General features: G+C 41.2%; 2 protein-coding genes across 4 annotated transcripts in view; one reads left to right on the top strand and one right to left on the bottom strand.

The window, feature by feature from the left end:
* Positions 1–4,182, top strand: part of LOC117479883 (leucine-rich repeat neuronal protein 3-like) — a 21,039-nt gene extending 16,857 nt beyond the window's left edge. The window contains exon 2 of the mRNA XM_034126992.1: positions 1,260–4,182. Within this exon, the coding sequence (XP_033982883.1) occupies positions 1,573–3,636 (2,064 nt within the window). The 5' untranslated portion in view covers positions 1,260–1,572 and the 3' untranslated portion in view covers positions 3,637–4,182. The remainder of the gene's footprint in view (positions 1–1,259) is intronic.
* immp2l (inner mitochondrial membrane peptidase subunit 2) overlaps positions 1–23,750 on the bottom strand; it is a 111,618-nt gene that overhangs the window by 29,645 nt on the left and 58,223 nt on the right. The gene's annotated exons all lie outside the window — the stretch shown is intronic.

The raw sequence follows: 23,750 nt of genomic DNA on the forward strand, positions 1-23,750 counted from the left end.
AGTAACACTGTTTTAGTCGTGCCAATAAAGCCTCTGGGGAGGGAGTCATTTGGACAATTTAGACACTTCATCTCAGTGCTCGGGTACCAAATGAAAAAAGTCACTCGACGATGTATTTTACCCAGATGGATAAAAGACGACGTTGTTGAGCGTCGGGCGGGGGTGGGGGGAAGATTGGGAGAGACTCAAGAAGAGGAGGGAAAAACGGACGGGGGGAAGAAAGCTGGGGGGAATAAAGTAAGCAAGTATCTCTTTCAGTTTTAAACAAACACACACACACACACACACACACACACACACACACACACACACACACACACACACACACACACACACACACACACACACACACACACACACACACACACACACACACACACACACACACACACACACACACACACACACACACACTCATGCTCATCCGGCTGCGGTGCTCTTTCCCGACAGCTTCATCTACTGTCGTACACTTCGACGGTGGCTTCTGCACTCAAGGTCACAAATTAATCAAAACATCAATATGTGCTGTAGCCCCGTCACCTGTACCAACAACATTGATTCAGTGCCTCATGAATTATGCAAACAGCAACCTGGGAAGTCGATCAGAAAGAACCTGCGGCGAGCTCGGATATTTTTGGTGGATGTACAAAACTCCTCGAGGTTGTGAGCATCAGCTGTTGCTGTTTTGTGTGGGTGTGAAGTGTGAAGTGTGAAGTGTGCAGTGTGCAGTAAGAAGTGTGCAGTGTGCACAGGTGCATTGTTCACAGCAGAGGAGAGCTCGGTTAATTACAACGCGGGGGCACTACTAAATACTGTTAATATTTGCATTAATTATGTGGCCGTCTTTGTTTCCTGTAGATATTTAATTGCTCTTTTTACTGCAATGTTAGTGTACAGCTTCATCATTATGCTGCTGTGTTTATTGTGTTTGTGTAACTCTGGCACAACAATTTCCTTTTGGATAAATAAAGTCCTATCTTAACATTGAGCTCCTTCTATTTCTAGGATGCTTTTATTGTGAAAAACATCAGAGTGTTCTTTCGCCCTTCAGCCTTTTTTTTCTGCTTTCATACCTGTCAAATGATATAAAGAAGGTCAGGTAAATCACACGTTACAATTCCGACGGTGCGAGGAAAACGATCAAATCAAATGAGGCTGAAAAAAGGCTTAATAAGTCTCGATATTCCTAAATGTCAACATGCCTACATAGCTCTCAGTCACGCTGTTATATTGGTCTCTTTTCTCTCCTGTCTCCACAGATGGAAAGTGACACCGGAGACAGCGACGGAGGATAATAATGATGGAAGACGGAGTGATCAGTCCTGAGCCACAGCATCGCTCAAACCCTCTGCTGCACAGCGACGCTCCCTGAAGGACACGTCGACCTTGACATATTGCAGCGTTCGTAACGATAGGTTGCCTCTCCTTTTGCCAAGAGCTGGAAGACGACAGGGCCAAAAGCTTTCCGGGGACCGAGCGTCAGCAAGAAATCCACTTTATTTGTGAAGTTAAAAGTGCTAACAGCTGACTCCATAAGGGCCAATTACTGACTGAAGGGAATACGGGGCCAAGATGAAGGAGACAGCGTTTGTGGCTTGTTTGCTGGCGGAGCTGTCTTTTCTTCTGGCCTCAGAGGGGGCTGCTCATTGCCCGGCGTTTTGTCGATGTGAGATACGACCCTGGTTCTCACCCAGCTCTGTTTACACCGAGGCTGCCACGGTGGACTGTAATGACTTGGGTCTCTTGGCGCTGCCGGAGAAACTCCCCTCGGAAACACAGGTACTGCTGCTGCAGACAAACAACATCGTTAATGTGGAGAAAACGTTGGATTACTTGGCCAATATCTCTGAAATCGACTTGTCTCAGAATAACATTTCCTCAGTGAGCGATGTTAGTCTGGGCTCTCTCCCCCGGCTGCTGTCGCTCCACATGGAGGAGAATTGGATCCAGGAGCTTTCTGACAGCTGCCTCTCTTCCTGGCCCAATCTCCAGGAGTTTTACATCAACCACAACCTGATTTTCTCGATCGCCCCCGGAGCTTTCCAGGGTCTGAGCCGGCTGCTGAGGCTCCATCTCAATTCCAATCGCCTGACGAGTGTAAACAGCCAGTGGTTCCAGTATCTCCCCCACCTTGAGATCCTGATGCTGGGAGAGAACCCCATCATTCAGCTGTCAGACATGAACTTCAAACCCCTGGCGAACCTCCGAAGCCTCGTGCTCGCCAAGATGAATTTGACTGAAATGCCCGATAACGCTCTGGTTGGACTTGACAATTTGGAGAGCATCTCTTTCTTTGACAATTTGCTCAATTGTGTCCCCAGAGCGGCGCTGACTAAAGTCAAGAACTTAAAGTTTCTGGATTTGAATAAAAACCCGATTGAGAGGATCCAAAGAGGAGACTTCATGGACATGATGCATCTCAAGGAGCTGGGCATCAACAGCATGCCCGAGCTCGTGTCCATCGACAGCTTCGCGCTGAACAACCTGCCAGAGTTGACGAAAATCGAGGCCACCAACAATCCCCGTCTGTCCTACATACACCCGACAGCTTTCCACAAACTCCCCAGGCTGGAGACCTTGATGCTGAACAGCAACGCTCTGAGTGCGATCCATCGAAGCACGGTTGACTCCCTCCCAAATCTGCGGGAGGTCAGTTTGCACAGCAACCCCATCCGATGCGACTGTGTCATTCGTTGGGTCAACATGAACCGGACCACCGTTCGATTCATGGAGCCCGACTCCCTGTTCTGCGTGGAGCCTCCGGAGTACCAAGGCCAGCACGTCCGAAAGGTGCATTTCAGGGAGATGACGGAGATCTGCCTTCCTCTGATATCAACAAAGAGCATCCCGGATCACGTGGAAGTCGCTAAAGGGAGTAAAGTGTCGCTGCACTGCCGGGCATTTGGAGAACCGGAACCTGAGATCTTCTGGGTGACGCCAAAGGGTGACAAGGTCCTACCTGGAAGTGCGTCCGATAAATACTACATGCACCCCGAGGGAACCTTTGACCTCTACGATGCCACGGAGCAGGAAGCCGGATCGTACACCTGCGTCGCCCAAAACCTCGTCGGGGCAGACCTGAAATCGGTGATGGTTTCGGTAGACGGATACATCGCAGAGCTTTCGAACCAACCTGTACACGTCTTTATCACATCGGTGCAGTCTCATTCTGTTAGGGTTTCCTGGGAGAGCACAGGGGGTTTGGTATCGCAACTAAAATGGTCTGTTTTAGCCGACAGTTTGATGCCGTTCACAGCCAGACTTCCTGCCGATGTCAGAGATTACCGCATCAAACAGTTGAAGCCTTCCACGTGTTACCAGGTGTGTGTGGAAGTACAGCCTGGATACAGCAGGGATTGTGTAAACGTGACCACGAAGGAGGCAGCGTTCCCAAGGAGGAAGACGGAGAACTGGGACGGTCTGGTGATGGCTTCTTGTGCCGTGTTTTTCATCGTGGTTGCCGTGGCTTGCTCCTTGATTTATACGTCTCTGTACAGCCAAATGTTTTACAGGAAACTGATCGCAGATCCAGATGAAACGCTGCTTATTCCCAGCACTCAATCCTCTTCCTCTTTCCTGGAATCCTTTTCTGGGATCAAGGTGAGGGCCACTGTAATAGACTTACCGGACATGTAAGAAAACGTCCTTGTCTGTAAAAGCACTTTGGGATTAAGTGGAAAACGAAGAGTGATTGACACGGGACAATGTCATTTATGGGCTCTCTTTTCAGGACTTTTGATGGGACATTTTGCTCTGGATCTCAGCTTGGTGGCATCGGAGGAAATATATTGATATTTACATAAATTGCTTAAAAGCAGAGACTATTTTGTATTTCCAACTTGTGTCAATATAACAAGCGTAATCAGGCAGATATCTTGACTATAATCTACATGGCTCCTGGTCATCGATGCAGTGCAACTGGAGTAAAGCACAGCAGAGGAACTGTTTAAAAATACTTTGTCGGGACGGCTTTTATGTCTGCAAAAAAGCTTTTTCTTTGCTGTGTTTCATTAAACGGTGCCAAGCGAAGATTTATAATAGCAGAAGAAAAAAAAAAAAACCTTGTTAGTCTCGTGTACAATTAAACCGACTGTAATGTAAACAATTTTATGAACAAATACATTTTTCATTAAACCTGTGTGGTGTCTTATACCTGCAATCTTTTCTCGTTAAATGTGGACAACAAAAGCCTTTTGAAATATGTGCATTGCCACAGAAAACAAACAATTTTCTTTGAGATGCAAAAACACTCATTTGTATGGATGAGGCTCATAAATCTCGTCCCAATCAAACGGCAGCGGAGGTGTGAGGTCTGCTTTAGACAAACTCAATTACAGCAGCGAACCGCCAACACTGTTAGAGAAATGCAATGCAATTTCAAAGTGTGTGTGTGTGTGTGTGTGTGTGTATGTGTGTGTGTGTGTGTGTGTGTGTGTGTTTGTGTGTAAAGAGCATCCCAGGCATTGACTTTGAATTGCATTATATTCCCTTTCATTAAAAATCCAATATGGATTTGCCAACACCAACCTGAGCGAGGTGATGAATCGGCGTCACGCGCAAACTGATGGGAGGCATTCATCAGCGAGACTCCGTCGTAGATCAAGCGAGTTTCAGCAGCCCGGACAGACCTTTTAGAGCGCGGCCATTTGTCACCGCCACAGGAGCTAAAATATGACCCATTAGAGGCAGGTAGTGAGTAGGTCAGCAAGAACGTGTGACGCTGCAGAGACACCACCGCCGCCGAGGAACAGCTCAGCAAGTATCGGCTCGTTTTGGGGGAGGGAGAGGGTGACAAATGGACCACGAAAAACCAGGACAAAGTAGTTTAAGTCCCGAAAAGGAAAGATAGCGGGTGATGCTGAAGGGCTGAAGGGCTGCAAGATAACCAGGGTTCATCAGAATCAAGTTTATTGCGAGGTACGTTTACACATACAAGGAATTTGCTTTGGTGTCTGCTGGTGCGAACATAAACAATCTAGGAAACATAAGGTGCAAAGTAGGTAAAACATAAATATATAAGGATAAGAAAACAAGTATTTGAAACAATTTAGCATTAACAAAAGGACAGAGAGCGGGTGACGACTCTCACTGATAACCAGGGTTCATCAGAGCTCTGATTTTCAACCTTGTTTCTTGTTCCACGGTACAACTACAACCAAAAGAAAGTTACTTAATAAGATCACACACACACACACACACACACACACACACACACACACACACACACACACACACACACACACACACACACACACACACACACACACACACACACACACACACACACACACACACACACACACACACACACACACACACACACACACACAATGTAGTGTCTCTACTTTAAAGAGTCCGTTAGCAAACATGTTACCTATTAAATCACGTGTCGCTTTATATAATAGTTGTACCTACATGCATACTCTGAGAGAAACAACTTTTCAAAGACTGTAAATCATCTAATCAAGTGTTTCGATCAAATCTAACCACAAGTCTCTCCCAGATGGACCAATCCAATAAACACAAAGTCATTCATTTTGCGGATACTTTCCCACATTTTTTGCACAGGAAGCCGTTAATATCCCCGCTGCTGACGCCATTCATCACGGAGGTAAACGAGGGGCTGCTGAACAGTACAGATGATGGTGATAATAAAGATTGCGGGTGTCATATTGAGGATGTGTGTGTTTAATCACTGCGTCCTTCAGCAAACAGCCAATCAGAGGTGGGCGTTGCTCGTCTGCAGACATGATTAACTGATGATTTTCCTCAGAGAAACACAACCTACTCATTAATACCGAAGACGACGAGGGAAGACATGCAATCTACTTTGAGACTGGAGGAGGATATATGTGGCGAGACGCGGAGAATTAACCGGCCATTTCTGCACATCACTCACTGGATAAGTAGTCATTCCTATCAGCGGAGAGATGGAAACATACTTCATTTATTCAAGGACAGAAACAGAAGTGCAGTCGTGAAGCTCTGATGCTTCATTTGGGACTTTCTTCTTTCCCTTTTCCTCATTTGAGGAAGAGTCCTCTCCTGCTGATGTTCAGGTGTATATCAGTATGTAGTGTCTCTACTTTAAAGAGTCCTCTCCTGCTGATGTTCAGGTGTATATCAGTATGTAGTGTCTCTACTTTAAAGAGTCCTCTCCTGCTGATGTTCAGGTGTATATCAGTATGTAGTGTCTCTACTTTAAAGAGTCCTCTCCTGCTGATGTTCAGGTGTATATCAGTATGTAGTGTCTCTACTTTAAAGAGTCCTCTCCTGCTGGTGTTCAGGTGTATATCAGTATGTAGTGTCTCTACTTTAAAGAGTCCTCTCCTGCTGATGTTCAGGTGTATATCAGTATGTAGTGTCTCTACTTTAAAGAGTCCTCTCCTGCTGATGTTCAGGTGTATATCAGTATGTAGTGTCTCTACTTTAAAGAGTCCTCTCCTGCTGATGTTCAGGTGTATATCAGTATGTGGTGTCTCTACTTTAAAGAGTCCTCTCCTGCTGATGTTGAGGTGTATATCAGTATGTAGTGTCTCTACTTTAAAGAGTGCTCTCCTGCTGATGTTCAGGTGTATATCAGTATGTAGTGTCTCTACTTTAAAGAGTCCTCTCCTGCTGATGTCCAGGTGTATATCAGCATGTAGTGTCTCTACTTTAAAGAGTCCTCTCCTGCTGATGTTCAGGTGTATATCAGTATGTAGTGTCTCTACTTTAAAGAGTCCTCTCCTGCTGATGTTCAGGTGTATATCAGTATGTAGTGTCTCTACTTTAAAGAGTTCTCTCCTGCTGATGTTCAGGTGTATTTCAGTATGTAGTGTCTCTACTTTAAAGAGTCCTCTCCTGCTGATGTTCAGGTGTATATCAGTATGTAGTGTCTCTACTTTAAAGAGTCCTCTCCTGCTGATGTTCAGGTGTATATCAGCATGTAGTGTCTCTACTTTAAAGAGTCCTCTCCTGCTGATGTTCAGGTGTATATCAGTATGTAGTGTCTCTACTTTAAAGAGTCCTCTCCTGCTGATGTTCAGGTGTATATCAGTATGTAGTGTCTCTACTTTAAAGAGTCCTCTCCTGCTGATGTTCAGGTGTATATCAGTATGTAGTGTCTCTACTTTAAAGAGTCCTCTCCTGCTGATGTTCAGGTGTATATCAGTATGTAGTGTCTCTACTTTAAAGAGTCCTCTCCTGCTGATGTTCAGGTGTATATCAGTATGTAGTGTCTCTACTTTAAAGAGTCCTCTCCTGCTGATGTTCAGGTGTATATCAGTATGTAGTGTCTCTACTTTAAAGAGTGCTCTCCTGCTGATGTTCAGGTGTATATCAGTATGTAGTGTCTCTACTTTAAAGAGTCCTCTCCTGCTGATGTCCAGGTGTATATCAGCATGTAGTGTCTCTACTTTAAAGAGTCCTCTCCTGCTGATGTTCAGGTGTATATCAGTATGTAGTGTCTCTACTTTAAAGAGTCCTCTCCTGCTGATGTTCAGGTGTATATCAGTATGTAGTGTCTCTACTTTAAAGAGTTCTCTCCTGCTGATGTTCAGGTGTATTTCAGTGTGTAGTGTCTCTACTTTAAAGAGTCCTCTCCTGCTGATGTTCAGGTGTATATCAGTATGTAGTGTCTCTACTTTAAAGAGTCCTCTCCTGCTGATGTTCAGGTGTATATCAGTATGTAGTGTCTCTACTTTAAAGAGTCCTCTCCTGCTGATGTTCAGGTGTATATCAGTATGTAGTGTCTCTACTTTAAAGAGTCCTCTCCTGCTGATGTTCAGGTGTATATCAGTATGTAGTGTCTCTACTTTAAAGAGTTCTCTCCTGCTGATGTTCAGGTGTATTTCAGTATGTAGTGTCTCTACTTTAAAGAGTCCTCTCCTGCTGATGTTCAGGTGTATATCAGTATGTAGTGTCTCTACTTTAAAGAGTCCTCTCCTGCTGATGTTCAGGTGTATATCAGTATGTAGTGTCTCTACTTTAAAGAGTCCTCTCCTGCTGGTGTTCAGGTGTATATCAGTATGTAGTGTCTCTACTTTAAAGAGTCCTCTCCTGCTGATGTTCAGGTGTATATCAGTATGTAGTGTCTCTACTTTAAAGAGTCCTCTCCTGCTGATGTTCAGGTGTATATCAGTATGTAGTGTCTCTACTTTAAAGAGTCCTCTCCTGCTGATGTTCAGGTGTATATCAGTATGTGGTGTCTCTACTTTAAAGAGTCCTCTCCTGCTGATGTTGAGGTGTATATCAGTATGTAGTGTCTCTACTTTAAAGAGTGCTCTCCTGCTGATGTTCAGGTGTATATCAGTATGTAGTGTCTCTACTTTAAAGAGTCCTCTCCTGCTGATGTTCAGGTGTATATCAGTATGTGGTGTCTCTACTTTAAAGAGTCCTCTCCTGCTGATGTTGAGGTGTATATCAGTATGTAGTGTCTCTACTTTAAAGAGTCCTCTCCTGCTGATGTTCAGGTGTATATCAGTATGTAGTGTCTCTACTTTAAAGAGTCCTCTCCTGCTGATGTTCAGGTGTATATCAGTATGTAGTGTCTCTACTTTAAAGAGTTCTCTCCTGCTGATGTTCAGGTGTATTTCAGTATGTAGTGTCTCTACTTTAAAGAGTCCTCTCCTGCTGATGTTCAGGTGTATATCAGTATGTAGTGTCTCTACTTTAAAGAGTCCTCTCCTGCTGATGTTCAGGTGTATATCAGCATGTAGTGTCTCTACTTTAAAGAGTCCTCTCCTGCTGATGTTCAGGTGTATATCAGTATGTAGTGTCTCTACTTTAAAGAGTCCTCTCCTGCTGATGTTCAGGTGTATATCAGTATGTAGTGTCTCTACTTTAAAGAGTCCTCTCCTGCTGATGTTCAGGTGTATATCAGTATGTAGTGTCTCTACTTTAAAGAGTCCTCTCCTGCTGATGTTCAGGTGTATATCAGTATGTAGTGTCTCTACTTTAAAGAGTCCTCTCCTGCTGATGTTCAGGTGTATATCAGTATGTAGTGTCTCTACTTTAAAGAGTCCTCTCCTGCTGATGTTCAGGTGTATATCAGTATGTAGTGTCTCTACTTTAAAGAGTGCTCTCCTGCTGATGTTCAGGTGTATATCAGTATGTAGTGTCTCTACTTTAAAGAGTCCTCTCCTGCTGATGTCCAGGTGTATATCAGCATGTAGTGTCTCTACTTTAAAGAGTCCTCTCCTGCTGATGTTCAGGTGTATATCAGTATGTAGTGTCTCTACTTTAAAGAGTCCTCTCCTGCTGATGTTCAGGTGTATATCAGTATGTAGTGTCTCTACTTTAAAGAGTTCTCTCCTGCTGATGTTCAGGTGTATTTCAGTATGTAGTGTCTCTACTTTAAAGAGTCCTCTCCTGCTGATGTTCAGGTGTATATCAGTATGTAGTGTCTCTACTTTAAAGAGTCCTCTCCTGCTGATGTTCAGGTGTATATCAGTATGTAGTGTCTCTACTTTAAAGAGTCCTCTCCTGCTGATGTTCAGGTGTATATCAGTATGTAGTGTCTCTACTTTAAAGAGTCCTCTCCTGCTGATGTTCAGGTGTATATCAGTATGTAGTGTCTCTACTTTAAAGAGTTCTCTCCTGCTGATGTTCAGGTGTATTTCAGTATGTAGTGTCTCTACTTTAAAGAGTCCTCTCCTGCTGATGTTCAGGTGTATATCAGTATGTAGTGTCTCTACTTTAAAGAGTCCTCTCCTGCTGATGTTCAGGTGTATATCAGCATGTAGTGTCTCTACTTTAAAGAGTCCTCTCCTGCTGATGTTCAGGTGTATATCAGTATGTAGTGTCTCTACTTTAAAGAGTCCTCTCCTGCTGATGTTCAGGTGTATATCAGTATGTAGTGTCTCTACTTTAAAGAGTCCTCTCCTGCTGATGTTCAGGTGTATATCAGTATGTAGTGTCTCTACTTTAAAGAGTCCTCTCCTGCTGATGTTCAGGTGTATATCAGTATGTAGTGTCTCTACTTTAAAGAGTTCTCTCCTGCTGATGTTCAGGTGTATTTCAGTATGTAGTGTCTCTACTTTAAAGAGTCCTCTCCTGCTGATGTTCAGGTGTATATCAGTATGTAGTGTCTCTACTTTAAAGAGTCCTCTCCTGCTGATGTTCAGGTGTATATCAGCATGTAGTGTCTCTACTTTAAAGAGTCCTCTCCTGCTGATGTTCAGGTGTATATCAGTATGTAGTGTCTCTACTTTAAAGAGTCCTCTCCTGCTGATGTTCAGGTGTATATCAGTATGTAGTGTCTCTACTTTAAAGAGTCCTCTCCTGCTGATGCTCAGGTGTATATCAGTATGTAGTGTCTCTACTTTAAAGAGTCCTCTCCTGCTGATGTTCAGGTGTATATCAGTATGTAGTGTCTCTACTTTAAAGAGTCCTCTCCTGCTGATGTTCAGGTGTATATCAGTATGTAGTGTCTCTACTTTAAAGAGTCCTCTCCTGCTGATGCTCATAAAGCAGAATAGGGCCTCTTTAAAGGATGAAACATGTAAGGGTTTCTCAAACAGTGAAAATCCTCACCTCTGATATTTAGCACATTTGACTGTAAACATTAAACAAACCAGTTACTTAAGATTTGAGTCCTTAAACCATGTTGATGAATCCTTTAATGAAATCCAGGCAGGGGGATACTTTGCTATGAATGATGATCTGTTGCAGTATTAGGGTGTATTCAGCCATTTCTAAACTCCACGTATAACTTCACATGTAATTAGAGGTTCTTTCTGCTGATATCTGGAAAGGCAGTGATTGGTTGAGTGAACAGGTCCAATTAAAAACATCCTAACTCAAAGTGACAATTTCCATGCAGTGTGTTAAAACTCCCCGGGAAGATATTCTGCAGGGAGGGCTTCACACACGCAGGAATATCTTTTTTCTTTAGTATCAGTCGTTGCCTTTAAGCTTGTGAACGAATGAGCTGACTCAATAGGCTCTTTGTAGAAGAGCATGCAGGTTCATCTTCACTCAGAGGAGGACATCTGAAGCTACACCACGAGTAGAAGCTGCTGCACCATCACTGTTTCCAGAGGTGGGAAGTATTGGAGTACAAATACTGCGTTACTTAAGTACATTTTTCTAGTATCAGTACTTTACTCCACTACTTATTTTTCTGACGACTTTTTACTTTGACTTTTTACACTTTGAACTCAAATACCTGAACTTTCTACTTCTTACATGTTGAACACAAATACCTGTACTTTCTACTTCTTACATGTTGAACACAAATACCTGTACTTTCTACTTCTTACATGTTGAACACAAATACCTGTACTTTCTACTTCTTACATGTTGAACACAAATACCTGTACTTTCTACTTCTTACATGTTGAACACAAATACCTGTACTTTCTACTTCTCACATGTTGAACACAAATACCTGAACTTTCTACTTCTTACATGTTGAACCCAAATACCTGTACTTTCTACTTCTTACATGTTGAACTCAAATACCTGTACTTTCTACTTCTTACATGTTGAACACAAATATCTGTACTTTCTACTTCTTACATGTTGAACCCAAATACCTGTACTTTCTACTTCTTACATGTAGAACACAAATACCTGTACTTTCTACTTCTTACATGTTGAACCCAAATACCTGTACTTTCTACTTCTTACATGTTGAACACAAATACCTGTACTTTCTACTTCTTACATTTTGAACACAAATACCTGTACTTTCTACTTCTTACATTTTGAACACTAATACCTGTACTTTCTACTTCTTACATGTTGAACACAAATACCTGTACTTTCTACTTCTTACATGTAGAACACAAATACCTGTACTTTCTACTTCTTACATGTTGAACACAAATACCTGTACTTTCTACTTCTTACATGTTGAACACAAATACCTGTACTTTCTACTTCTTACATGTTGAACACAAATACCTGAACTTTCTACTTCTTACATGTTGAACACAAATACCTGAACTTTCTACTTCTTACATGTTGAACACTAATACCTGTACTTTCTACTTCTTACATGTAGAACACAAATACCTGTACATTAAAATAAACAACAAAATAAAAGCCCGGCCGCTTAATGAGCCCAGCAGGATCATATTTGTAGTCGTTATATTGGATTACATCGCCGGTGTTTACCCGCCGCTCTTCCTTCATTTCCTGCTAATAAACCCTGAGAACGGCGTAACGATCGCGGCTGAAGGGAACTAATACCTCTCATTACGGTTCGCTTTTTAAAATCTCCCACTTCTTCGCTACATGGGTCAAATAAACTCGGGGAGAAAGTGAAGCGTATTTTTCCCGTGAATTATTACCCCATTACAAACATTTGGAGTTCAGGCGGTGCTCGGGGGAGGTAGAAAGTAGGAAAAGCCTCACATTTATCCAGCGCTCGTCGTGCAGAACCTCCCGGGCTTTAAAGTGATTATTCTGCGCTCACCAGCCCATTAGGCTAAAACAACATGGCTGACTTTGGGGTGATCTTGGGGGCTTTTAAAAAACATATTTGTCTTTATATTGTTTGGTGATGGAGAGCCGCAGATGGCGAGCGTTCGCTTCACCTCTGCTGATAAACTGGAGCCGATAGCAGTCACTTACAAGACGAGGTTGTTTCCAGAGACGCAGGCGGATGAATGACTTCCTCGCACTTATTTCTTTGTTCTCCTTCTCAGCTCTGTTTTACTATTTTCATCTTTTCCAGGAAACACTGAGTCAGGACGTTCAGCTACACAAAGTATGTTCCCACTTCTTTTATACTGACCTACAGCTTTCATACTATTCCCCTAGTGCTACTTTCATTTCTCACCGTCTTAATCAGCATATTACTTTCTAATCTCAGGATTATAGGATTGTTTTATTCCGGTCGGTAAGAAGTAAGAAGTACGGTGGCTGAACGCTCCCAAAATCTCTTCCATCAGGAGAAATGTGCTGCAGCTTCAGAAACGATGCAAACGCACAAATGTTCCACATGAAGAAACATCTTCAGCAACTTGACAACACATGCAGCTTTTAGAGAACATTCAGCAACTTGAGGAGACAGGCACTACCTGTGTTTCCGCGGCTCTATTCCTTAACGCTCCTACTGTTTTCATTTTGTAAAGCACTTTGAATGGCCTTGTGTTGAAAGGTGTTGTATAAATACACTTGGATTAGGTTAGTGATTACATGTTTAAAGTAACCCTCCCTAACACCTCTCTGTGTCTGCTTTCATCCCCCAGCCTCCACCAAAGGCTGCTCTATGATTACACATTCTCTAATGAATAATTTACCTTTCCCTAATCACCCCGTAAAGCTGCTTCATTTAAAAACGCCGGCTTCCTCCTCGTGCGCCGATTAGAGCCGGGAGCCAAGGTGAGGGAGGAAGATTAGAGGAAACGTGAGACCGTTAGCTCGGCTCGTTACCGAACGGCCAAATGTCATCGCCACGCACGGAGGAACAATCAGAGCCATTATCACGACAAATAACTCTCATTTAAAAGCTTCAGCTCGTCTTTTAGATATTTAAGAAGTAATATAAAGTGTTTGTCCATCGCTTTAAAGTCACAGCTGCTCCACCGGCTGGGAATCTGGTCAAAGACTCTACGAATCAGCCGACATTACTAAGATATTAATCTGTGACCACAACCATGTCCTGAACAGTGAATATGAACTGTTTGTGTACCAAATCGGAGATACAGCGTACTAAGATGTACTTAAAGGGGACCTATCATGCAAAATGCATTTTTGTACATCTTTTCTACATGAATATGTGTCCCCGGTGTTGCAGGGAACTCACCAAGTGTCAGAAAACACAACCCTCTCTATTTTCCTCCATACCCAAATCTCTAAAAAAGGGGCTGCAACGGATCTGATAAAAACTGATCCAGATTTGAACACTGTCCTGACGTCAGGACGGTGGCGCTACGGCTATTGGGCCAACTCCACCAATCAGGAGGAGACAGCCACGGCCATTGCCGTTCGAAAGCGCTGGAGACGCTGTAGTACATATGCCAGGCCTGTAGGTGGTGCTGTTCTCACTGAATCTGCCCTTGCAAACACAGAGCTAGAAATTGTCAAATTGAGCAAAATGAGGCATGGCTAAAATGCATGATCTGTTTGGTATTTTGAAGAAAAAAAAAAGTATAAATATGCCTTTTATAGGTATGGTCCTACACTATATTATTATAATATAGCATGATACACTTTAAGCTAGACTGAGGCTCTCCTTTGTGCACCAGTCAATCCTCAAATGAAATACAGACTTAATCCCAGATCTAACGTACGACAGAGGGTCTTAAACATGTGTCTCTTCAGTGTTTGTGATGGTATGTTACATTTCTGTTTCCTTGTGTCTTAATATTTGTCCTGAAGCTGCTGTGATGCAAGAAACACTTCAGACTATATCTGACGATAAAGTATTAACGTATCATACAATAATCCTCTGGCTCCAAGTGAGACTGAGAGACCTTCCTTTGAGAATCACTGCGTCTTTTATGGATGTATTTCAGTCTCGCGTTGATCTGTAACGAGTGCGTTGAGCTGTGGATGTTCCAGCGATGCAGGGCCGCGTAAACGTGCGTCTGGGAGGAACGATTCTTAAAAGCACGGACCTGACTCAGACAGTTTCCAGCACTTTGCTCCCCCCCCCCCCCACAAACACTGATGGCACTCAATGTGATGACTTTCAGTCTGCAGCAGAGTGCTTCTGTCTAAATGATTCCTCACTGGAAGGTTTATATAGTGAGAGATTCAACCGGTCAGTGACAGAAGACTGAGCTGATAAAGGAGTAACTGGCAGGTGGAGAGCACAGCTGAAAATATAACCAGGAGTCTGTTGGTTATTTAATAGTTGTGCTCAGCTGATCAATCCCAGCGTGGGTAGGTCGCCAACAGCGGCTAACACACAACAACGGCCCAAAACCCCATTCAGCAACTTGAGGAGACATGCGCAGCGTTTACTAAAAGCTGCAGACACCAAACGCTTCAAGAAGCTCAAAACACAACAGAAACTGTTTCCAGGGTTTAAAACACTCACAGTGGCATGGCAGTATCCATTTATTTACCTGGATATCAATATCAATCAATGATTGGAGGCTTAAACTCTGAGAGACCAAACATCCCAACTATCCAAGTATATCTTCTCAAATCCCCAATCTGTTAGGTAAGAGGACGGCTAAATATAGACACCAGTCAAAGCTAACTCTCTGTGTGCATGCCATTCAAACAGAAGCTCAGCAGGGGGAACTGATCTGAGAGAAACCTCTACAGAGAGCCAGGGGAACGCTCTGATACGAGGCAAACTCATCCCTTTATTTGTTTAATAACCCAGCTGAGAGCCCAGAGAGCGCAGCTGCTTGACTGCATCAACGTGTACGACCCTCTGCTGTCTCGCTGCTGTACTGCAAAAAAATAACCTAAAACCTATTTAACAGTAGAAACTAGACCCACATCAATCTGAAACATCTCTGTACTTTCTGACACCAAGGCATCTGAAGGGCAGCAGTCATTCGAGAAGTCAAACTGAGTTTCTGTCCAGACCGGAGGACGCCTTCGATTTGTCCCCTTATGTAACCGCAGGCTGGAGTGATCGATGAGCCAGTCTGGACTGAAGGGAGTTCTGCCCGCTGGTTGAATGCTCCGGGGATCGATGACACAACGACGAGTTCATCTGCTCCAAGGTGGACTTCCTAGAGAACGAGCAGTCACTTCCTGCGCTGATATCTGTGGTGGAAACTCCACACTTAAATCACCTTCTGGTAAGAAAAGAACAAATCTACAAGCTTCTCACCAAAGTTGTGTTATTTAATAAAGAGTTCTAGCATTTAACAGAATCAATCTTATTTCCAGCTGGAAGGACAGATAACCTGCACCGATGTGTGCTAAAGAAATCTGACCCCGTTACGCAGAAGAGCAATGACTTTATACAGAGGAGCAGCAAAAGGGACATAAGCAGAGAGGGCAAGAGTACACGCATCCTTTACTCAAGTAGAAGTACAGATACTCGTGTTTAAAAATACTCTGGTGAAAGTAGAAGTACTGACTAAACTTCTTTACTCAAGTAAAAGTAAAGAGGGCTTTGAAATGTACTTCAGTAAAAAGTACCCATAACTAGCAGCTGTTTTAAAGAGTACCTGACCTCCCTTTATATTAATAGAACAATATGTCATTGTTAGCTAATGAATGTTTCCATGCTGAACAACGGCAACATGACAACGTTTTCATTGGTCCCTCTTCTTTAGAGAAGACCAGGAAATGATGGATACACGGATCGTGTTCAAATCAATAGGCACGCAATGACTCTAAATAATAATGATCACGCCACCAAACACACATTCAAACTAAAGGAACCAGCCTGTTTGGAAAATGTAGAGAGTAGAAAGTACAGGTATTTGAGTTCAACATGTAAGAAGTAGAAAGTACAGGTATTTGGGTTCAACATGTAAGAAGTAGAAAGTACAGGTATTTGAGTTCAACATGTAAGAAGTAGAAAGTACAGGTATTTGTGTTCAACATGTAAGAAGTAGAAAGTACAGGTATTTGTGTTCAACATGTAAGAAGTAGAAAGTACAGGTATTGTGTTCAACATGTAAGAAGTAGAAAGTACAGGTATTTGTGTTCAACATGTAAGAAGTAGAAAGTACAGGTATTTGGGGTTCAACATGTAAGAAGTAGAAAGTACAGGTATTTGGGTTCAACATGTAAGAAGTAGAAAGTACAGGTATTTGTGTTCAACATGTAAGAAGTAGAAAGTACAGGTATTTGTGTTCAACATGTAAGAAGTAGAAAGTATACAGGTATTTGTAGTCAACATGTAAGAAGTAGAAAGTACAGGTATTTGGGTTCAACATGTAAGAAGTAGAAAGTACAGGTATTTGTGTTCAACATGTAAGAAGTAGAAAGTACAGGTATTTGGGTTCAACATGTAAGAAGTAGAAAGTACAGGTATTTGAGTTCAACATGTAAGAAGTAGAAAGTACAGGTATTTGTGTTCAACATGTGAGAAGTAGAAAGTACAGGTATTTGTGTTCAACATGTAAGAAGTAGAAAGTACAGGTATTTGTGTTCAACATATAAGAAGTAGAAAGTACAGGTATTTGTGTTCAACATGTAAGAAGTAGAAAGTACAGGTATTTGTGTTCAACATGTAAGAAGTAGAAAGTACAGGTATTTGTGTTCAACATGTAAGAAGTAGAAAGTACAGGTATTTGTGTTCAACATGTGAGAAGTAGAAGTACAGGTATTTGTGTTCAACATGTAAGAAGTAGAAAACGTACAGGTATTTGTGTTCAACATGTAAGAAGTAGAAAGTACAGGTATTTGTGTTCAACATGTAAGAAGTAGAAAGTACAGGTATTTGTGTTCAACATGTAAGAAGTAGAAAGTAACAGGTATTTGTGTTCAACATGTAAGAAGTAGAAAGTACAGGTATTTGTGTTCAACATGTAAGAAGTAGAAAAGTACAGGTATTTGTGTTCAACATGTAAGAAGTAGAAAGTACAGGTATTTGAGTTCAACATGTAAGAAGTAGAAAGTACAGGTATTTGAGTTCAACATGTAAGAAGTAGAAAGTACAGGTATTTGAGTTCAAACATGTAAGAAGTAGAAAGTACAGGTATTTGAGTTCAACATGTAAGAAGTAGAAAGTACAGGTATTTGGTGTTCAACATGTAAGAAGTAGAAAGTACAGGTATTTGTGTTCAACATGTAAGAAGTAGAAAGTACAGGTATTTGTGTTCAACATGTAAGAAGTAGAAAGTACAGGTATTGTGTTCAACATGTAAGAAGTAGAAAGTACAGGTATTTGTGTTCAACATGTAAGAAGTAGAAAGTACAGGTATTTGGGTTCAACATGTAAGAAGTAGAAAGTACAGGTATTTGGGTTCAACATGTAAGAAGTAGAAAGTACAGGTATTTGTGTTCAACATGTAAGAAGTAGAAAGTACAGGTATTTGTGTTCAACATGTAAGAAGTAGAAAGTACAGGTATTTGGGTTCAACATGTAAGAAGTAGAAAGTACAGGTATTTGGGTTCAACATGTAAGAAGTAGAAAGTACAGGTATTTGAGTTCAACATGTAAGAAGTAGAAAGTACAGGTATTTGTGTTCAACATGTAAGAAGTAGAAAGTACAGGTATTTGTGTTCAACATGTAAGAAGTAGAAAGTACAGGTATTTGTGTTCAACATGTAAGAAGTAGAAAGTACAGGTATTTGAGTTCAACATGTAAGAAGTAGAAAGTACAGGTATTTGTGTTCAACATGTGAGAAGTAGAAAGTACAGGTATTTGTGTTCAACATGTGAGAAGTAGAAAGTACAGGTATTTGTGTTCAACATGTGAGAAGTAGAAAGTACAGGTATTTGTGTTCAACATGTAAGAAGTAGAAAGTACAGGTATTTGTGTTCAACATGTGAGAAGTAGAAAGTACAGGTATTTGTGTTCAACATGTGAGAAGTAGAAAGTACAGGTATTTGTGTTCAACATGTAAGAAGTAGAAAGTACAGGTATTTGTGTTCAACATATAAGAAGTAGAAAGTACAGGTATTTGTGTTCAACATGTAAGAAGTAGAAAGTACAGGTATTTGTGTTCAACATGTAAGAAGTAGAAAGTACAGGTATTTGTGTTCAACATGTGAGAAGTAGAAAGTACAGGTATTTGTGTTCAACATGTAAGAAGTAGAAAGTACAGGTATTTGTGTTCAACATATAAGAAGTAGAAAGTACAGGTATTTGTGTTCAACATGTAAGAAGTAGAAAGTACAGGTATTTGTGTTCAACATGTAAGAAGTAGAAAGTACAGGTATTTGTGTTCAACATGTAAGAAGTAGAAGTACAGGTATTTGTGTTCAACATGTAAGAAGTAGAAAGTACAGGTATTTGGGTTCAACATGTAAGAAGTAGAAAGTACAGGTATTTGGGTTCAACATGTAAGAAGTAGAAAGTACAGGTATTTGAGTTCAACATGTAAGAAGTAGAAAGTACAGGTATTTGTGTTCAACATGTAAGAAGTAGAAAGTATACAGGTATTTGGGTTCAACATGTAAGAAGTAGAAAGTACAGGTATTTGTGTTCAACATGTAAGAAGTAGAAAGTACAGGTATTTGGGTTCAACATGTAAGAAGTAGAAAGTACAGGTATTTGAGTTCAACATGTAAGAAGTAGAAAGTACAGGTATTTGTGTTCAACATGTGAGAAGTAGAAAGTACAGGTATTTGTGTTCAACATGTAAGAAGTAGAAAGTACAGGTATTTGTGTTCAACATATAAGAAGTAGAAAGTACAGGTATTTGTGTTCAACATGTAAGAAGTAGAAAGTACAGGTATTTGTGTTCAACATGTAAGAAGTAGAAAGTACAGGTATTTGTGTTCAACATGTGAGAAGTAGAAAGTACAGGTATTTGTGTTCAACATGTAAGAAGTAGAAAGTACAGGTATTTGTGTTCAACATATAAGAAGTAGAAAGTACAGGTATTTGTGTTCAACATGTAAGAAGTAGAAAGTACAGGTATTTGTGTTCAACATGTAAGAAGTAGAAAGTACAGGTATTTGTGTTCAAAATGTAAGAAGTAGAAAGAAAAAAGTCCTCAGAAAAATAAGTAGTGGAATAAAGTACTGATACCAGAAAGATGTACTTACATACAGTAATGAAGTATTTGTACTCCTGTACTTCCCACCTCTGGACACAGACAGGTAACACCTGTATGATCATTTGCCTAACAACGGTCCTCCTGTCTGTCGAGTGCAAGAGAACAGAAGGTTAAGCCTGGGAATGACAGCTCTAGTTTAATAATAACCGAGACTTGATGATACGTTTCTACGATACTATTGAGTGCAGAGTACTGCCGACAGACAGTCTTTACACTTCCCTCACCGGCAATGCAAAGAGAAAATAGATCCATCAATCTCCCCTTAACGCTGGAAACCAGAGGAGAAAACATTGGGCGCACATCGAGCTGGAGTGTAACGGTTTGCCGTCCTGCGGTGAAAATGACCCGAGATTCATCACCGTGCGAATCCACTCTCTGAAAGACCTGCAGCTCCAGAGTCCAAACGAGCTGCTGTCGTCAAGACAGGTTCACATCTACGCTGAGAGGGTTAGAAACAGCTCATTTAAACCTCTACAAAGTCCAGAAGAGGGGGAGTATATCAGAATTTAAAAGTGGAAGAGCTGTGCAGGATTAAAATAAATATACATTCAATATATGTTGACATGTTGTTGTTGTGTTCCCTGCAGGATGTTGAGAGATGGTCTGAAATATTAATTGGGTCATATTAGAGGAAATGGCTGGGCTCTGAAGAGCAGGAGGGAGGAGACGGGCCAATACAAAGCTGAGGTGATGGAGAGGCGAGAGTTCAGAGGGCGAACTCGCAGGAGAATAAAAAGCAGGCTGAGATAAATCCCCCTCCTCCAGATGGCCGCTTGCAAAAACCAGCCTTGAAGATCCAGAAAACCTCAGAAACGTCGCTGTGTGTCGGGAAAATAGTGAATGTCCTCTTCCAACATGAGAGTGACATGCTAACAAAGGTATCCCAACTGTAGCTGTGAACATGACAGGATGTATGATTACCGAGAAGAGCATCAGGACTGTTTGAGGCATATGATAGCTATGTGATTAACATGATGATTCAGCCTCTATGGAGATAGACATATGACAAGCATGCTCATTTCTGACGTGGAGCTAATCTGAAGTAAACATTGAATACTGCTTTCTATTCCTCCATCTTGTGACTGTGTAACTCCCTCTCTTGGATATCAGCATGTGAAGGACACTGTTCAGGAACTAGTTGATGCTCTGTATGTGATGACTACTTCCATTCTGGAGAGGATCACAGATACATGGATCCTGAGATTCAAGCTCAAGCCAGGGATCAGGGATTATTAACATTTTTAAGTTTTCAGAAAAAGTCAGAATTTTGAGATTTTGATAAAAAGTCAGAATTTTGACATTTTTGAGAAAAAGTCAGAATTTTGAGAAAATATCAGGATCTTTTGAAAAAGTCAGGATTTTTTAGGAAAAAGTCAGAATTTTAAGATTTTAGAAAAATACCAAAGAATTCTCTTTTTTTGTTTTGACTACTTCCATTCTGGAGAGGATCAGAAATACATGGATCCTGAGATTGAAGCTCAAGCCGGGGACCACCGTGTTTTTTCAGCTATCAGATATTTTCTCCTGCACGATTTCCAAAGAGAGGAGAAGCCCTCGGGCCGAATGATAAACGGCATGTATGAGTTTCGACATGCTAATAAAATATTTATCCACGCGGCTTTACCATGTGTGAATTATGCAGTAAATAATGCACTGTATGAATAATGAACATGCTGGGCTTTCATTTTTCAGTCGCAAAATAACAGAGAAATAATTTAAAGGTTACATATGAACTTTCTTTTGCTGATCTAAGATGTTTAAAGGGTTTATTAGTATGTTTTCATTGTGACACTGCCTAATGTACAGTTTAATGAATAGACTTAAGTTATATGTTTGTAGGTTGTCTTTACTTCCTGTCTGTCTTCTTCTGTTGTTCCCTTTAGTGTTTACTTCCTGTCTGTCTTCTTCTGCTGTTCCCTTTAGTGTTTACTTCCTGTCTGTCTTCTTCTGTTGTTCCCTTTAGTGTTTACTTCCTCTCTGTCTTCTTCTGTTGTTCCCTTTAGTGTTTACTTCCTGTCTGTCTTCTTCTGCTGTTTCCTTTAGTGTTTACTTCCTGCCTGTCTTCTTCTGTTGTTCCCTTTAGTGTTTACTTCCTGTCTGTCTTCTTATGTTGTTCCCTTTAGTGTTTACTTCCTGCCTGTCTTCTTCTGTTGTTCCCTTTAGTGTTTACTTCCTGTCTGTCTTCTTCTGTTGTTCCCTTTAGTGTTTACTTCCTGTCTGTCTTCTTCTGTTGTTCCCTTTAGTGTTTACTTCCTGTCTGTCTTCTTCTGTTGTTCCCTTTAGTGTTTACTTCCTATCTGTCTTCTTCTGCTGTTCCCTTTAGTGTTTACTTCCTGTCTGTCTTCTTCTGTTGTTCCCTTTAGTGTTTACTTCCTGCCTGTCTTCTTCTGTTGTTCCCTTTAGTGTTTACTTCCTGCCTGTCTTCTTCTGTTGTTCCTTTTAGTGTTTACTTCCTGTCTGTCTTCTTCTGTTGTTCCCTTTAGTGTTTACTTCCTATCTGTCTTCTTCTGCTGTTCCCTTTAGTGTTTACTTCCTGTCTGTCCTCTTCTGTTGTTCCCTTTAGTGTTTACTTCCTGTCTGTCTTCTTCTGCTGTTCCCTTTAGTGTTTACTTCCTGTCTGTCTTCTTCTGTTGTTCCCTTTAGTGTTTACTTCCTGTCTGTCTTCTTCTGTTGTTCCCTTTAGTGTTTACTTCCTGTCTGTCTTCTTCTGCTGTTCCCTTTAGTGTTTACTTCCTGTCTGTCTTCTTCTGTTGTTCCCTTTAGTGTTTACTTCCTATCTGTCTTCTTCTGCTGTTTCCTTTAGTGTTTACTTCCTGTCTGTCCTCTTCTGTTATTCCCTTTAGTGTTTACTTCCTGTCTGTCTTCTTCTGCTGTTCCCTTTAGTGTTTACTTCCTGTCTGTCTTCTTCTGTTGTTCCCTTTAGTGTTTACTTCCTGTATGTCTTCTTCTGTTGTTCCCTTTAGTGTTTACTTCCTGTCTGTCTTCTTCTGCTGTTCCCTTTAGTGTTTACTTCCTGTCTGTCTTCTTCTGTTGTTCCCTTTAGTGTTTACTTCCTGTCTGTCTTCTTCTGTTGTTCCCTTTAGTGTTTACTTCCTGTCTGTCTTCTTCTGCTGTTCCCTTTAGTGTTTACTTCCTGTCTGTCTTCTTCTACTGTTCCCTTTAGTGTTTACTTCCTGTCTGTCTTCTTCTGATGTTCCCTTTAGTGTTTACTTCCTGTCTGTCTTCTTCTGTTCTTCCCTTTAGTCTTTACTTCCTGTCTGTCTTCTTCTACTGTTCCCTTTAGTGTTTACTTCCTGTCTGTCTTCTTCTGTTGATTTGTCTAATGTCTAGGGGTCTTTTAATTCCAAAAGTATAAAACTAAATATTTAAAAAGTATTGCACAGTGTTTTCTTCTTCTTCTCTTTTCCGTATGGTGGCAGACTAAACTCAGCAGTGTTTATTCGAGAAAGGATAAGATCTTGATCTGCTTTATTTCATATTAAATAATATGCCTGGTTAAGCCCTGATAGCAATCACGTGGATCTGCTTCAGACATCTCAACATTTAATTAACTTATTAACAGAGAAACAGCAGCGGGGCCAGAATAAAAAGAGCTCACAGGACGTTATTAAAAAAGAAAATGTCCGGAAGTTCAAACGGGTGCATTGAAGGTCCTAACGTTAAAGGTGGTATCGCCGAAAAGCATGAAGATAATTTTCCATAATTACCTTATTTAAAATAGACTAAAGATCCGATTAAATGCTTCTTTATACATTTTTGTAAGAAGACTTGCCATGAATTTATACATATATATTGTACATTTAGTTAGCCAAAGTTGTACCAAACTTCATCCATTGAGTAGTAGAAAAATGTAAATATGGATTAAAATGACACCAATCAGCCTTTGAGAAACTCCTGAAGTTGCTGTGATGGTTAAAAGTTGGTCCTACGATCAAAACACATTAGACTGAAGCCCTTTTCTGTGCACCAGTCGATCGTAAAATTGAATACAGACTCTAATCCAACATCAAATCTACGTTAAAGGGTCTGTGATGGAGGCGTTTGGCGCAGTGGACTAGTGCGTTGGTGTTCGGATCAGGGGGTCACAGGTTCAAACCCCACTGCAGTCAGGATGTCGTTGTGTCCCTGAGACACGTCACCCCAAAGTGCTCCTGTGGGGATTGTCC

Source organism: Trematomus bernacchii, unplaced genomic scaffold (genome assembly GCF_902827165.1).
Source record: "Trematomus bernacchii unplaced genomic scaffold, fTreBer1.1, whole genome shotgun sequence".
NCBI classification, from domain to species: domain Eukaryota; kingdom Metazoa; phylum Chordata; class Actinopteri; order Perciformes; family Nototheniidae; genus Trematomus; species Trematomus bernacchii.